Here is a 12,650-nt window from a genome sequence, read left to right as displayed (position 1 = left end):
CAGAACCAACCTGGTTAGTAGCTTGATTTAATTAATAACAAAATTTAAATTAATTGTCACAACTCAAAACAATGCATTTTATAGGACATCTTCAGATGAAGATGTGGCTTAACCATCAGTACCCTCAAAGCAGCAGTATCCTTATTTCTTTAGCCAGATTGCGTTAGAATCAATCTCAGAGCATGTAACAACAAAAATTTTCTGGGGGAGTGCCCCCAGACCCCCGTTGGAGCACATTTTGCACCACCAGTGCACTCCGTGCACCAGCAATTCGGACAAACCATTCATCCCAAGCACCCCCCTCTCTCAAATCCAGGCTACGCCCCTGAATTTGTCTCTGAAGCTGTTATAACTAGGCAACTAATCTTACATTACAATGTATATATGCACACCTGATACTCTAAGCACACAGGTTAATGTTTTATAGTTCCAAGTCATGCTTGGCTACACTAGACGCTCTGTAGCAGGTCCACTGAGTGTATGTTCTCCACCAGCTCAGACCACCCGTCGCCTCTCTGACCACGACTCTTGGCGACGCCCGTGTCATACAGATTATTGGCTGGGTTGGCCGGGTCAACGATACGCGGCAGTGAAGTTGGGAAGAGGTTGGGACCAGAGGGCACACCTCCACCCACGCTATAAAACTTCTCCCAGTAGATACTGTATACAATGCAATCATACATGAGATAAATTAATACGTACCATTATATTGCTGACTTACTCTATGCCGTGGCGGTTAAGGAGGAGATTCTTCAGCTCATCCATTGTGCTATAGTGTGTATATACATATCATTTGTGTAGTTTAAAGTGTTTTTAGCTTACGCTTCGGCGATCCTCCTTGTGTTGGAAGTTCCCACTCTCTTTGTGGCCTTCTCGTAGGCGTTGAGTACGAGTAAAGAGATGAGGTAGGACTTGGGCTTGTTGGACAGCTTCCTTTCGGACCAGAGCTTGTTACGCCAAGCCTTTGCACGCTTGATAAGCTCCTTCACCTGTAGCTCAGTGTAATTGTCGATCATGCCTTAGGCTATACAGTACCTGGTTTGGTTGTTGCTCAAAGAACTCCACCTGCCATTTAGCTGCACACACAGAGTACCTGCACACCCACAGCAATAACTAAAAACTACAGCCCCACCTTTGTATGCGTGGAATGGCCATGTATTTGCAATTGCAATGTAATTTGTCCGTTTAAATCACCTGCTATATACTGCTAAACTGTACTCACTCGTATCTTTCTTCTTTTGGGACACCTCGGAGAAAGTCGTAAAAGTCGTGTTGGTTGTTCCAGTACGGACTAACCAGGAGGTCAACATCGATAATGTCGTCAAACTTAAACTGGACGGAAAACTTGGTCCGTTTGGTTATCACGACTTTGGGCTGTCTTTCGAGAAACGTCTCCAGCTGATCTAGCCACTTACCAAATCCCTTGTATCGCATCGTATGCGTATCAACATCTGAATTGAAATTGTGTGTAGCTATATGCGACACAAAACTTGAAACTCTTCACAAACTTGTCACAAGATATTTGCGACCAAAACGCAATGCTCATCATACCATAGCTAATTCAGGTAACTCTGTTTTGGCCTACCTGGTGAGTAAATGACCAGGTCAAGGTCAAAGTCCCCCGGTACGGCTGTTCCATGCCCTAGAGAGCCTGCTTTTACCACTTCACCGATGGCAATTGGTTGGTTATCCTTTGTACGTACATCATGTACAAAGAGTATTAATAGTAGGTCATACTATTTCCAAGTACTTGATACAACTTGTGGTTTAGGTTTAGTATGAATTTTATTATGTATTTACCTTGAGTAGCGTAGCAATCTCATTAACTGCCTCTTTAGCTCTTTTGTGGTTTAAAATGTCCGGGTGAGCCATTCTGTATCTCTATCCTGTCACTCTGTTATTTGAAGGTCTGTGTGTGGCACTGATTGTAGCCTCACTTTATAACCCTAGCTGTCTCTGCGCTGACAACATCCTTTGATGTAGGGCTTTACCCTCCACCAAATGTGTCATGTCATTCTCAGGCAACTCCCGGGTACACAGACTAAACTGAGGGGAATACGTCATGATTGTACTGTACTATATATACTTTCTGGGTAGTCTAACGTTAGTACATGTACATGTTATGTATATAGTTGCTGACTTTTAATTATATAGATGAATATGACTTCTGTGAACTCGTGGTCACATTATGTCCTACTTGGAACTTGAGATATTAGAATGACTTGTTTATGATTTTCAGGAGAATAATATAATGTATTGTCTCGATCACCATGGTAACTGCCTATAGTCTTATGTTCCTTATAATAGTACATGTACTAATTAAGTGCAACGAGATGTGTATGTCTATGATCAATACCTGCATCGTGCCGTTAGGATTTTGTCCGTTTGTTTCCCATTCAGACACGTCCCGTCGTTGTGGGTGGACACCTGATTTAGGAAGAGTATTTGATGTTAAATGTACGTACATTAAAGGTTTGATGTATAATTTTGATACTGTGAGTAAAGCAAAAATTATATGTATTCGTACAGTTGTGCAGTTATAACATTAGTCCATTAGTACTACAAATTGTAAACTGCTTAATGCCCTTTATTGCATGCATCGTCATTATTCCTTCGTGTCATGAGGCTTGGTGAGAATGCAACACATCATAATTCCCCTGGACTGCGGCCACTGATCCTCCGAGAATAACCTCGGAAATATAATTATTATAGTTATTCCGATTCTGCTCTACTGAGATTGCCTTAAATGCTTCTTCGATAAAATTATGTTAATGTTACTGATTTTAGTATATACATGCATGCTCCACTTTTGCCGCCAAATAGTGCCATTTTGTTTGGATGTGTTAGAACTATAGAATGCTTTGTAGATAGTCAGGACCACCGCTCTCTTATAAGATGGTCATGTGAACTAATGAAAATCACACATTACCTGAGAAATATGCTATAATAATAATTATGGGTAAACAAAAAAGGCATTTCACTCATTCTTGGAAGTGTTTTGCTATAATAATATGCCTTAATAACAATTTTATGCTTGTACTTATAAAATTATACCCTTAAAAGAATTATTCAAATTTTTGTACAAAGCAAATAATATACACAAGGATGAATGATCAAAAGTCAACAGTCAGATCTAAGTTATGGATCTCTCTGAGAAACAACTGCCATCTCTTGGGAAACGAATCTTTCTTCTGTGGCTCAATTTGACAGACGCCATGTTTGTAGAGGTTCTTGTAAGGGTTGGATGGGTCGATGATGCGTGGCTTCTCGGGTAGGTAGTGACCGTACTTCTCCATAATCACAGGGTTCTCCCCGGGGACGTGAATGCTGTATTGATAGAGAGTAGTTGTGTGTCTGTACATTTATTTAGGTTTTTGGTACTTCCTTTAATGGCTACTGCATTGCAATGTTTTTGCGGCCTGGCACGTGTTTAGGGTATGAAATGTTGTACAAATTCATGACTGTATATACCGTATATATGTATAGAGGGTATAATTATTTCGAGGGTATAAATGTTTGTGGTTTTCGCGGATTAAGCATGTACCGCGAACATTTATAACCCTGAATTTAATATCGCATGCATGCATGCTGCAAAAGGCTGCTATTCCACGAAAATGAACGGCATTTCCGCGAAAATTTATACCCTTGAAATATACCCGCTACATATACGGTACAGTATATACATACCATAATGTTGTACCACAATGTTTTACTGTACATAGTGGTAAAATAATGGTAAAGCAACTCACTCTAGGTCTTGATTTATAGCAATACTCTCGACCAGCTTCTTGATATCCTTGGTCATCCTATATAAGCGAGAGAAGCAAGTGGATGCAAACTTTTCCCAAATCAATAGCCCACCCACCATTTTGCCAGTTCTTCTAGTGATTCTGCCTGTGCTAACTCAGCAGGTGCATGTTTGTAGGATATCAGTACGAGCATAGACAGTAGGTAGGATTTAGGGCAGCCATTTTTCTGCTTGTCCCATGTTCTGTTTCTCCATGCCTTGAATCTTTTTATAAGTGTTTTTACCTGTTAATAAATCATGTGACATACTGTAGATATCGTAAATATTTCGTACTTGTTGTGGTTGTGATTTTACTAGCATTGTCTGATACTTGAACAGTCCACAGCAAAACCTGACTTTGTGTGTGCATAATTAGAGAGAGTAATATCATAGAACGATAAGAGACAAGAAGGTTACGCACAAATTCCTCCTCTTTGGATGCATTCCTTTGAGGTAGTCGTACAAATCCTCCAAGCTTTGTTTCTTCCATTGAGGACTGAGTTGTAAATCAATGTTCAGGTTAGAGGTCTCGAAACGCCAGCCGTGGTACAACCTCTCAATGTTCTTTATGTCAGTCATGGAGTGCCTTAGGCACTTGATTGTTCTGCCCAGTATGAATTTGTACTGTTCCTCAGATGCCTCTTTCGTGCTCGGATGCAGACCTGTATAGTAAGATACCATAACGCATAAGATAACATAATTATGTATAATCATGTAAGTATTTTTAGTTTTTGAATTTGAGATTGAACATAATTATTATAATTTTTTTATATGCACAATAATTATGTTTCAGTCTGTGTGAGCCTTTGTAGGGCTTGTAGGGTTAGCATGAATTTAGGCTAATGCACAACATGAATTAATATAGCTCATTTGCTCTCATGAACTGTAGTATAGTGTATGCATAGTGTGTTTGTACTTGGTGAATAGATGCATAGATCAACATCAAAGTGTGCAGGCAGACTTGTCTCTTGCCCCAGGGACCCTCCAAGGTATACTTCAGATATGCTTATGCCCAGAGTAGACTCCTAGAGCAGAAAAACACAGTGCACATGGCATACCAAATGAAGATCACCTTCTTTTTTAGTATGCTTCTAACCCTCTTCACAAATGCTGTGACATCTTTGAGTGGAGTCCTCACTCTACTAGCTTTGCTCATGGGTACTGCCAGAGCCAGTGCCATTGTCACATGGCCTTGTGTATACTATGTATAGTAAGCTAGCTAGCTAGCTTGATCCCTTCCTTGTTTATGGATGTTTGGTTGAGGACATTTACCTAATAAATAATGTTGCTGTTTGCTTATCAAGTTGATGCTGCATAAAAAAAACTTTTGCCTCAGCCTCTAGTCTTGCTCTATTCATCTAGTTCATGTAGCTAATCATGCATGCTCTCACATTTTTGGCCTAATAGGTACGTTTTTTCGTATGTTTGAGCTTCAATCTATCAATCGGCAGCAAAATATAAATTTCCCCGACATTTTCCCTCTCCCTTAGCCATTTCCCCTATTTCACTCGAATACACATAATTATTGTTTGATTATATATATGCTTGTAGTGACACACATTTTCACTTAACTCAAGCTTTCCTATATATAGAATCAGCCTCGGTTATACTGTATCCAGTAGCAACGTCAACCACGTCTCTTTTAGGAGACCTATCAGAAGTAATTGCTTAATTATAATTATAGTGCTCATAAACAATGCATGCATGGTGCCCTGGCCCAACGAGCCTCTACAAATATCTCAGATGCCTTTATACATGTCCTATATCAGTAATATATACTTTCTTTTGAAATGCCTCATGTGTATACACGATGATGATTATGGTGTATAATAATAAATACTCATATAATGGCCTCTATAAACAGTCCTTGTTTAGGATGCCAGATACGTGCTTAACTATCTCCCTATATACATGTAGCTTGTCCTATTGGTCTTCTTTTGTGTCTTGCCATGTTATTCTAAATATTGTATGTCTGGCTACGGAGAGGAGAGTCCCTTAATTTGTTGCAAAATACTTTTTGTTATTTTTGGTCACACATGCATGCATGGAAACTCTATAAGTTAACAATGTGCTACTATAGTCCTAGCCTCGATTCAAGGCCGATTAAAATACGGCCTGGTACCTACTGCAGGGGTGATAGTGCGCATGCGCTTCAAATTACCCAGAATATGGGTAATCGTACTACGAACGTAAAACCTTAGTAAATTATACCGGAAATTAGTCCGTTTACTAAAATATGTTCCGTAATACTTTATCTCTATGACTGAGTTCTGTGAAGCTGTGGCTTATGCCGTCTATTGCGTTGGTCTAGAAGGCTTAAACACTAGTTTTAAGACAAAAGATGCTCTCATCTACGTCTAGGACTGTCCTATAGCCGGGTTGTCTTCGCGAGTAGCAGTTTGAGGCACCATACACTTCCCATAGCCTGTACAGATCCATGGTAAGACATCCTGACCATACAACCGTCATAGAGGTAGATGAGAGCCTCTCCTGGCTTCAGACTAGTGTGAAAGCCTTCTGGAACAACGCAATAGAGAGCTAACCTGATGTTTACAAAGATAGAAAATAGATGAGGGAAGAAAAGGGGATTCCCCAGATTTTGGTGAATAAACTAACGCATGCGCACTATCACCCCTGCAATAGGTACCAGGCCGTATTTTAATCGGCCTGGAATCGAGGCTACTATAGTCCTGTGTATGTAAGTACTAAAGTTAGTCAGCTCTCTTGAACGGTCTTAACGTGTGATCTCCTCCACACTCTTCTCAAGGTCAAAGTGTTTCACTTTGTCCACAAACTGGCTCCAGTCCCCATCCCCACGCTCGTAGTCACATGGCCTTTTCTTGGGTGGGTACGGCCCAATGCCAGACTGGTAGACATTGTTAGCTGGATTGGCCGGGTCGACCAGGCGTGGAGTGGACGAAGGAAAGAGGGTGGGGTAGTCTCTAGCGTTGTAGTAGTTCTCCCAGTAAATGCTGGAAAATTAGCATGCATGCAGACTCGGTTGTATACAGTTGTATATCATGCACATGTGTGTGCGCAGCAAAAACATGCACATGCACTCTGGGTTACTTACTTCATTGTCCTGTGGTTGCGGACAATTTCCTTCAGTTTTTGTGTTGTGCTGTGTGGAGTGTCAAATATTAACTTGTATATATATTATTGTAATTTTACGTACCTTTTGGCAGTACCAGAGGAAGTCTTGTATGCGTGAAGTACCAGCAGAGTGAGCAAGTAGGAACTTGGTCGACCTCGGCCTCCCTTGCTCTTTTGCCATAGCTGGTTCCTCCATGCTTTAGCTCGTATGATTAGCTGCTTCACCTTATGTTTGTTTGTGTGACAATCTATTAGGTATTTACTGAACGTAATGTGTTGGTGAACTCACAGATGAATCTTGCTCCTTCATGAAAGCAACTTGCCACTTGGATGCATTCACACTGAACCTGCAGAAACCATACATGCAGTGATTTCGATTTACTCAAAGAGAGCATTCGTGCTTTCATTATACAGTCAGCATAAAGCATGCATGCATGTGAAGTAATGCGTGTAGCTTACTTATGCCTGGCTTCAGCATCGTTAGGCACCCTATCTCGTAGGAATTCAAAGAGCTCTCGTGGATGTTTGGGTTGTCCCCCCCACCAGACAGGGCTGACTAGGAGGTCCACATCGATGTAGCCCTCATATTGAAACTGAACAGCGTATCTAGTCAGATTGATGTTAGTGACGATTCCTGCCCTGAAGACTCTGCCATCTGTTATGAAAGCCCTTATTTTCTCTAAGTAGCTTTCGTATCCGTTTCTGTTCACTGTATCTCTGTTCACATCTGCATGTTCAAATTGCATTCAGTAATTATTATTTATTAAATGATGTAAAGACAAGCATATAGCTAGTCCCGTATATATATACTCACCGCTAGAGTAGAGCACCAGGTCAATGTCGAAGTGTTCAGGCACAGCCGTCCCATGTCCCATAGAGCCAGCCTTAACAATCTCACTCACTCTAATACTGGGGCTTTGTGTGTACTTTGAAAGGTTTGTCTGAATTGAAAATTCTATAGATAACTTGTGATATAATTATATATAGCTTTGTCACAGTACTGAATAGCTAGTATATATATGTAGGGGTATTAATATTTATATAGGGTAGAGTTACAGTGGCGCATGGGTCGAGTACCTGTAATCTTAGGACTAGTTCTCCAATTGCTTTCTCAGCTTCAGTATGATTTGGGGCACGAGAGGCTGCCATGTTGGTATGTATATAGCTTTCAGCTAAAATGAAGTTAGAAATCCAAAGTATATAGGTACGTATACACATTGGAGGTCCTAGCTCTTTTATAGTTGTAATAATTGAGTTTCTCCGGAACTGTATTTCTATAGTAGGAGTGAATATTGTGGTATGTCATGAATTCTGTATAATGATGTGTGTAGTGTATACATTAATTGGTTGCTTATAGTTCCTGGAATATTAGACTCAAGAGTCTGCATTTATTATTGCAATTTTATTGACGGTAGCAAACATGAACATGTATATATAGCTGCAATGAACAGCTAGTAAATGTGCTTGTAAGGCTAAATGACCTATGTGAGGTTCATCACAAGATTAAGTGTTTCTATTCTCTTTGCAAATATCTCCCATCGTTCTTTAATGTCCTTTCCCCCGCTCGGTTTTACTTCCCCGAGGCCTTGTCGGTACAAGTTTGTGAATGGGTTGGCAGGATCGAGGAGGCATGGCCGGTCTGGGAGGATGTCACAGTACTTCTCCATTATTAAGGGGTTCTCCCCAGGGACTATGAGGCTGTGATATGTATGTAATAATTTTTATTATACGTAATATTTATGTATACTGAGAGTGAACTTACTCCAAGCTGGCGTCAGGTAAAATATCTTCTTTAACTTCAGATCATTTGTCATCCTGTATATACGTGATAATTATGGTCAATAATTCATTTTTCTCTAGCCAGTCCAGACTGCTCACCATTCTGCCAATTCTAGTAGTTTTGCTTGTTCAACACAGACTCTGAGCCACTGTCGTATGAGATTACAACAAGGAATATAGATTTTGGGCGATGCACCACTTGGTGTACTCGCAAGTGGTTTTAATGCAATTTCCAATTGTCTGCGAGTACAGATTTTTTCGATTTTACTCTCATGCATTTGCAGAAGTAACATAAATTAATACTCGCGACAATAATGTCACCTTATAGTATTTTATGGTCAGTGTTATAGTTATCAGTTTAGGGTAAATCTGGTATGTATTCCTGACAATATCAAAGGATAGCACTAAATGCACGTGTGGTTGTACTGCATGGTCCACAACATTGCTGCTTTTCATGTGCTGTTATACTTTTATCAGTAACGTAGTGTGCGCGTATATATATAAGTGCACTGCACTCTAATGGCAATGGGATTGATTGTAAACGTATAGAGGCACGTAAAATTGGTTGTTTTCTCTGATGTGTATAATTTGACTGCCCCCCCCTCAGCTTTAATGACTATAAAGAAACACATGTCATGTTATAGCTATAGATATAGCTACAGAATGCATCTTTTAGTTTATAGTTCATCCATTTAAATTTAAGGTAGTTACTGAAATGCCTCCAGCTCGCACTCACTAGCACCTTCATGCTTAGCAACTTTTGTACTGAGATGATTCCCATGAAAAGTTCCTTCAGAATATTAATTGTTTTGAGGTTAACCATCATGAACATGACAAACATTATAGTATTAATTCCTAGTAAAGTTTTCAGTTGCCAGTTTCTAGTACTACATGCATGAACTGCTAACCATTAGCTAATGATCAGTATTACACCTATACATGCATGCTCATTTAAGACTTTAATATTCCACAGCTTTTGTGAGATCGATAGTGTCAATGTTAGTGACCAGCTGTGTCCAGTTCCCATTTATTCCAGTTTTATACACGTTGTTCGTAGGGTTTGCCGGATCGAGAATTCTTGGTTCTCTTTCACTTGGTATATATAGTCGTGGATAGAGAGTAGATACACTATAAGTGTAGTACCTCTTCCAGTGCATACTGTAGTTTATGTTATTGTGGTTATCAGTGTCAATCTTATATTCATCTGACTTACTTAACAGTTGTGTGATCCCTAACAATCTTCTTTAGCTCAACTTTTGTCCTGCGTGCATGGTTGGGTAGATACACACAATTGTGTTATAAACTAAAATTCTGCTTTACTGAACTTACTCTCTAGCAATTAATGAGGTGCTTGATGTGCTGACACCACGCCCTCGTGCATTTTCGTATGCCTTCAATACGAGAAGAGAGATGAGATAAGATGTTGGTTTTCCCACATTACTGTGTGACCATGTTTTGTTCCTCCAAGCCTTAGCACGCTTGATAAACTCTTTAGCCTGCATGCATGCATGTCATACGGTTATGTGTATGTCTTAGAATAATTATTGTTTGCTTACCTGACTTGGAACCTCACTGAAAAATTGCACCTGCCACTTCGAGGCATTCACTGAGAAACTGAAACAGATTCATGTATGGCATTATGACATGCAGTGTATAGCTATATATTACTGTACTCACTCGAAAAGGTGTTCTCGGTCAACATCTTGGAGAAACGTCCAGAGTGCATCTAGATTTGGCCAGTTTGGGCTAACCAGCAGATCCACTTCAATTCCATAGTAGTAGAAATTCACTGCATGTGGTTTGGTTTTGCTGAGCGTCACCCCCGGCACACTGCCTAAGAAGATCCTCAGTTTGTCTAAATACTTCCCATAGCCCGTGTCTATATCTCCAGAAGTTGTGCGCTGTCTTTTTGCCCTGGTGTTTTTTATTTCTCTTGCATCTACATCTACAAAAATACGTGGGAAATGCATGCATGGGCCAGCTTTTAGCTAAATAATAATTTATTGTATACATATATTTTATAATTGTTTTCCTAAACACTCTCAATGCCGGCTTATAAATACCTGAAGAGTAGATGACTAAGTCCAAGTCAAACTTTCCTGGAACTGCAGTGCCATGTCCCAGAGAGCCAGCCTTGATCACCTCATTCACAGTTAGGCCGATATCTCCATGCTATATACGTATATGATAGTAATATAAACATTTAAGCATGTTCACTTACAATTATACAGTTGAGTCATGCAGGTAGACTCATGTATAGATCTATTACCTGGAATTCAGTGACAAGTTTGTCTACTTTAACTTTTGCTTCCTCTATAGTGAGTACTTTAGTCACTTTATGAGCCATTTCAGATATGCTATGATATAGAAAGATCTATGTATGCAGGCTCCAAGTCTTTATAAAATACAAACTGTTGAGGCCATGCAGTTAGGGGGTAGTACCTAATTTTAGAAGTGACATCATACTAGCATCATTATATAACATTTGTACTTAATGAATATTGGTGTTGGTGTAAATCACAAGCCAGACAAATCAGATTATGAATAAACTATATATAAGACACACAAATGCTATAGCACGAGTATATCGTGTCTCTTACAAGTCTAATACCCTTCTCTAAGGATCATCTCTCCATGCTTTTGCCCTCTAAATATAGGCAGCCTGCTTGGAGAAATGTCCTGAGCAGTACACAATAATTATAGTAACGCTCTTACAGATATCAATGAGTATTGCATAATGCTCACAGATCACCTCCAATTAATTAGCAAACTCTGTCTCGACAGTTGAAACTGACCAACCAGAAGACCCCATGCATCGTTGATGTCGAAACGACTGAAAAGCTTCAAATGAATCTGATGAAGATAATGTTAGTATACCAAGTGCATGAACCAGAAAACCTAGCTGTTGAATGGTCTATAGAGCAGCTAGCACCTTCTGGGTTATAGAACATAATATTATGCCTCAAAGTTGATAGGAAAGTGAAGAGTTGAGTGAAGAAAAAAATTGTGAAACGATCACGACTCCATCAATAGTGTTTTAAATTTTAGTTCCTCGTATATACCAACTGTATGAGATGTGTGAACTGAATACGTATTGTTCACTTTCTTATTCATCTATGATGCATTCAGTATTCAACTTGTGTGTATTTTTACTACTACTAGGGATAGGCAGGGTATCAAGCTTTTTCCTGTGGCAATTAGTATACCATGCAGGTCCATGTTGCTTCGAGATGCATGCATCCATTGCCTGAAGCAAGCTAGATGATGATGCCAGGCTCAAATAATATATAGTTAAGTTCTTCCATGGTTCTTGATGTTGTAAGAGACATGTGAACCCTCAAGGTATATATATATTTAGCTACAAGCTAATAATAGTTTTGTAGGTCCGGGAAACACAGACGTTTTCAGGTGTGATAGACCAATCTGGAAGCCAAAATATGTGGTATTTTCCCCATTGACAGGTATATAGTCAGAAGCACACATGCAGGCTATAAGTATAGACTCTTGTTAATCTGTCTATCCTTGGGACAATGCAGCTTGGCCAGAATAGCGAGGTGTCCGCATTTCAGAAAATAGCTGCGGCTAAAAAACGAACCTACCTCACTAATTGTGCGGTTCTGTCTCAAGGATAATTGCTCTCTATTTTATCTGCCAAACCACACCCAAAACGTCATATCTGACCGTAATAAACATTGAAGACTTAGTTTTTGTGGAAGCCCATGCAGTATACAGAATAGCAAGTGGCTGCATTCAGGGCGAGTTTTGTGCAGTAAACATCTATACCGTATTACTAGCATATTTTGCTGGTGAAAAACCTTTGCGAATGAGCTAAATCAGCAGAAAAGTTGATCCTTTGCGATCTAACTATTGCGTCTGGCAAGGATCATGTGTAAATACTAGTAATAATTTAGGTTTTGCGGATTTTTTTATTGCGAATTGATCAACCATCGCAAAGTTCGTAAATGTTGCTCGCAAAACATTCTAGTAATAC

At 39.7% G+C, this 12,650-nt stretch overlaps 5 protein-coding genes and 1 long non-coding RNA gene across 6 annotated transcripts in view; 2 read left to right on the top strand and 4 right to left on the bottom strand.

The window, feature by feature from the left end:
- Positions 1-12,650, top strand: part of LOC135339652 (serine/threonine-protein phosphatase 6 regulatory ankyrin repeat subunit B-like) — a gene marked incomplete in the record, with an annotated part of 1,209,744 nt that overhangs the window by 198,094 nt on the left and 999,000 nt on the right.
- The window catches only part of LOC135339867 (uncharacterized), a 51,426-nt gene that overhangs the window by 5,168 nt on the left and 33,608 nt on the right, over positions 1-12,650 (top strand). The window lies entirely within an intron of this gene.
- Positions 331-2,012, bottom strand: LOC135339777 (2'-5'-oligoadenylate synthase-like protein 2). The gene is made up of 7 exons (XM_064536044.1): positions 1,801-2,012; positions 1,586-1,691; positions 1,223-1,451; positions 1,036-1,093; positions 823-989; positions 722-769; positions 331-660 (listed from the first exon to the last, which is right to left on the bottom strand). The coding sequence occupies exons 1-7, from the start codon at positions 1,870-1,872 to the stop codon at positions 450-452; spliced, it is 891 nt and encodes a 296-aa protein (XP_064392114.1). The 5' UTR covers positions 1,873-2,012; the 3' UTR covers positions 331-449.
- Positions 3,095-5,051, bottom strand: LOC135339763 (uncharacterized). The gene is made up of 7 exons (XM_064536028.1): positions 4,860-5,051; positions 4,704-4,812; positions 4,209-4,449; positions 4,082-4,139; positions 3,866-4,032; positions 3,750-3,806; positions 3,095-3,327 (listed from the first exon to the last, which is right to left on the bottom strand). Exons 1-7 carry the CDS (start codon positions 4,965-4,967, stop codon positions 3,114-3,116), a joined length of 954 nt encoding a protein of 317 aa, XP_064392098.1. The 5' UTR covers positions 4,968-5,051; the 3' UTR covers positions 3,095-3,113.
- Positions 5,787-8,145, bottom strand: LOC135339741 (2'-5'-oligoadenylate synthase-like protein 2). The gene is made up of 7 exons (XM_064536005.1): positions 7,958-8,145; positions 7,695-7,821; positions 7,340-7,607; positions 7,170-7,227; positions 6,963-7,105; positions 6,861-6,908; positions 5,787-6,759 (listed from the first exon to the last, which is right to left on the bottom strand). Exons 1-7 carry the CDS (start codon positions 8,096-8,098, stop codon positions 6,522-6,524), a joined length of 1,023 nt encoding a protein of 340 aa, XP_064392075.1. The 5' UTR covers positions 8,099-8,145; the 3' UTR covers positions 5,787-6,521.
- On the bottom strand, positions 9,447-11,115 carry LOC135339769 (2'-5'-oligoadenylate synthase-like protein 2). The gene is made up of 7 exons (XM_064536036.1): positions 10,929-11,115; positions 10,723-10,831; positions 10,337-10,604; positions 10,216-10,273; positions 9,989-10,155; positions 9,873-9,920; positions 9,447-9,817 (listed from the first exon to the last, which is right to left on the bottom strand). The coding sequence occupies exons 1-7, from the start codon at positions 11,004-11,006 to the stop codon at positions 9,619-9,621; spliced, it is 927 nt and encodes a 308-aa protein (XP_064392106.1). The 5' UTR covers positions 11,007-11,115; the 3' UTR covers positions 9,447-9,618.

Source organism: Halichondria panicea, chromosome 8 (genome assembly GCF_963675165.1).
Source record: "Halichondria panicea chromosome 8, odHalPani1.1, whole genome shotgun sequence".
In the NCBI taxonomy this organism is placed as follows: domain Eukaryota; kingdom Metazoa; phylum Porifera; class Demospongiae; order Suberitida; family Halichondriidae; genus Halichondria; species Halichondria panicea.
The sequence above is the reverse complement of the archived record's forward strand: the minus strand, read 5'-3'. Positions and strand labels throughout refer to the sequence as shown.

Bases quoted from the DNA above. Each gene is read 5' to 3' on its own strand.
- LOC135339777 (XM_064536044.1), bottom strand. From the start codon at position 1,872: ATGGCTCACCCGGACATTTTAAACCACAAAAGAGCTAAAGAGGCAGTT. The intron at 1,094-1,222 runs GTGAGTACAGTT...GTGGGTGTGCAG, and splicing joins CCAAAAGAAGAAAGATACGA to GTACTCTGTGTGTGCAGCTA. The intron at 661-721 runs GTAAGTCAGCAA...CATTGTATACAG, and splicing joins CTTAACCGCCACGGCATAGA to TATCTACTGGGAGAAGTTTT.
- LOC135339763 (XM_064536028.1), bottom strand. From the start codon at position 4,967: ATGGCACTGGCTCTGGCAGTACCCATGAGCAAAGCTAGTAGAGTGAGG. The intron at 4,813-4,859 runs GTGATCTTCATT...TTTCTGCTCTAG, and splicing joins GAAGCATACTAAAAAAGAAG to GAGTCTACTCTGGGCATAAG. The intron at 4,140-4,208 runs GTGCGTAACCTT...ACACAAAGTCAG, and splicing joins CATCCAAAGAGGAGGAATTT to GTTTTGCTGTGGACTGTTCA.
- LOC135339741 (XM_064536005.1), bottom strand. From the start codon at position 8,098: ATGTGTATACGTACCTATATACTTTGGATTTCTAACTTCATTTTAGCT. The intron at 6,909-6,962 runs GTACGTAAAATT...CACTCCACACAG, and splicing joins TCCTCTGGTACTGCCAAAAG to CACAACACAAAAACTGAAGG. The intron at 6,760-6,860 runs GTAAGTAACCCA...CTAATTTTCCAG, and splicing joins CGCAACCACAGGACAATGAA to CATTTACTGGGAGAACTACT.
- LOC135339769 (XM_064536036.1), bottom strand. From the start codon at position 11,006: ATGGCTCATAAAGTGACTAAAGTACTCACTATAGAGGAAGCAAAAGTT. The intron at 10,274-10,336 runs GTGAGTACAGTA...AATCTGTTTCAG, and splicing joins GACCGAGAACACCTTTTCGA to TTTCTCAGTGAATGCCTCGA. The intron at 9,921-9,988 runs GTAAGTTCAGTA...CCATGCACGCAG, and splicing joins ACCTCATTAATTGCTAGAGA to GACAAAAGTTGAGCTAAAGA.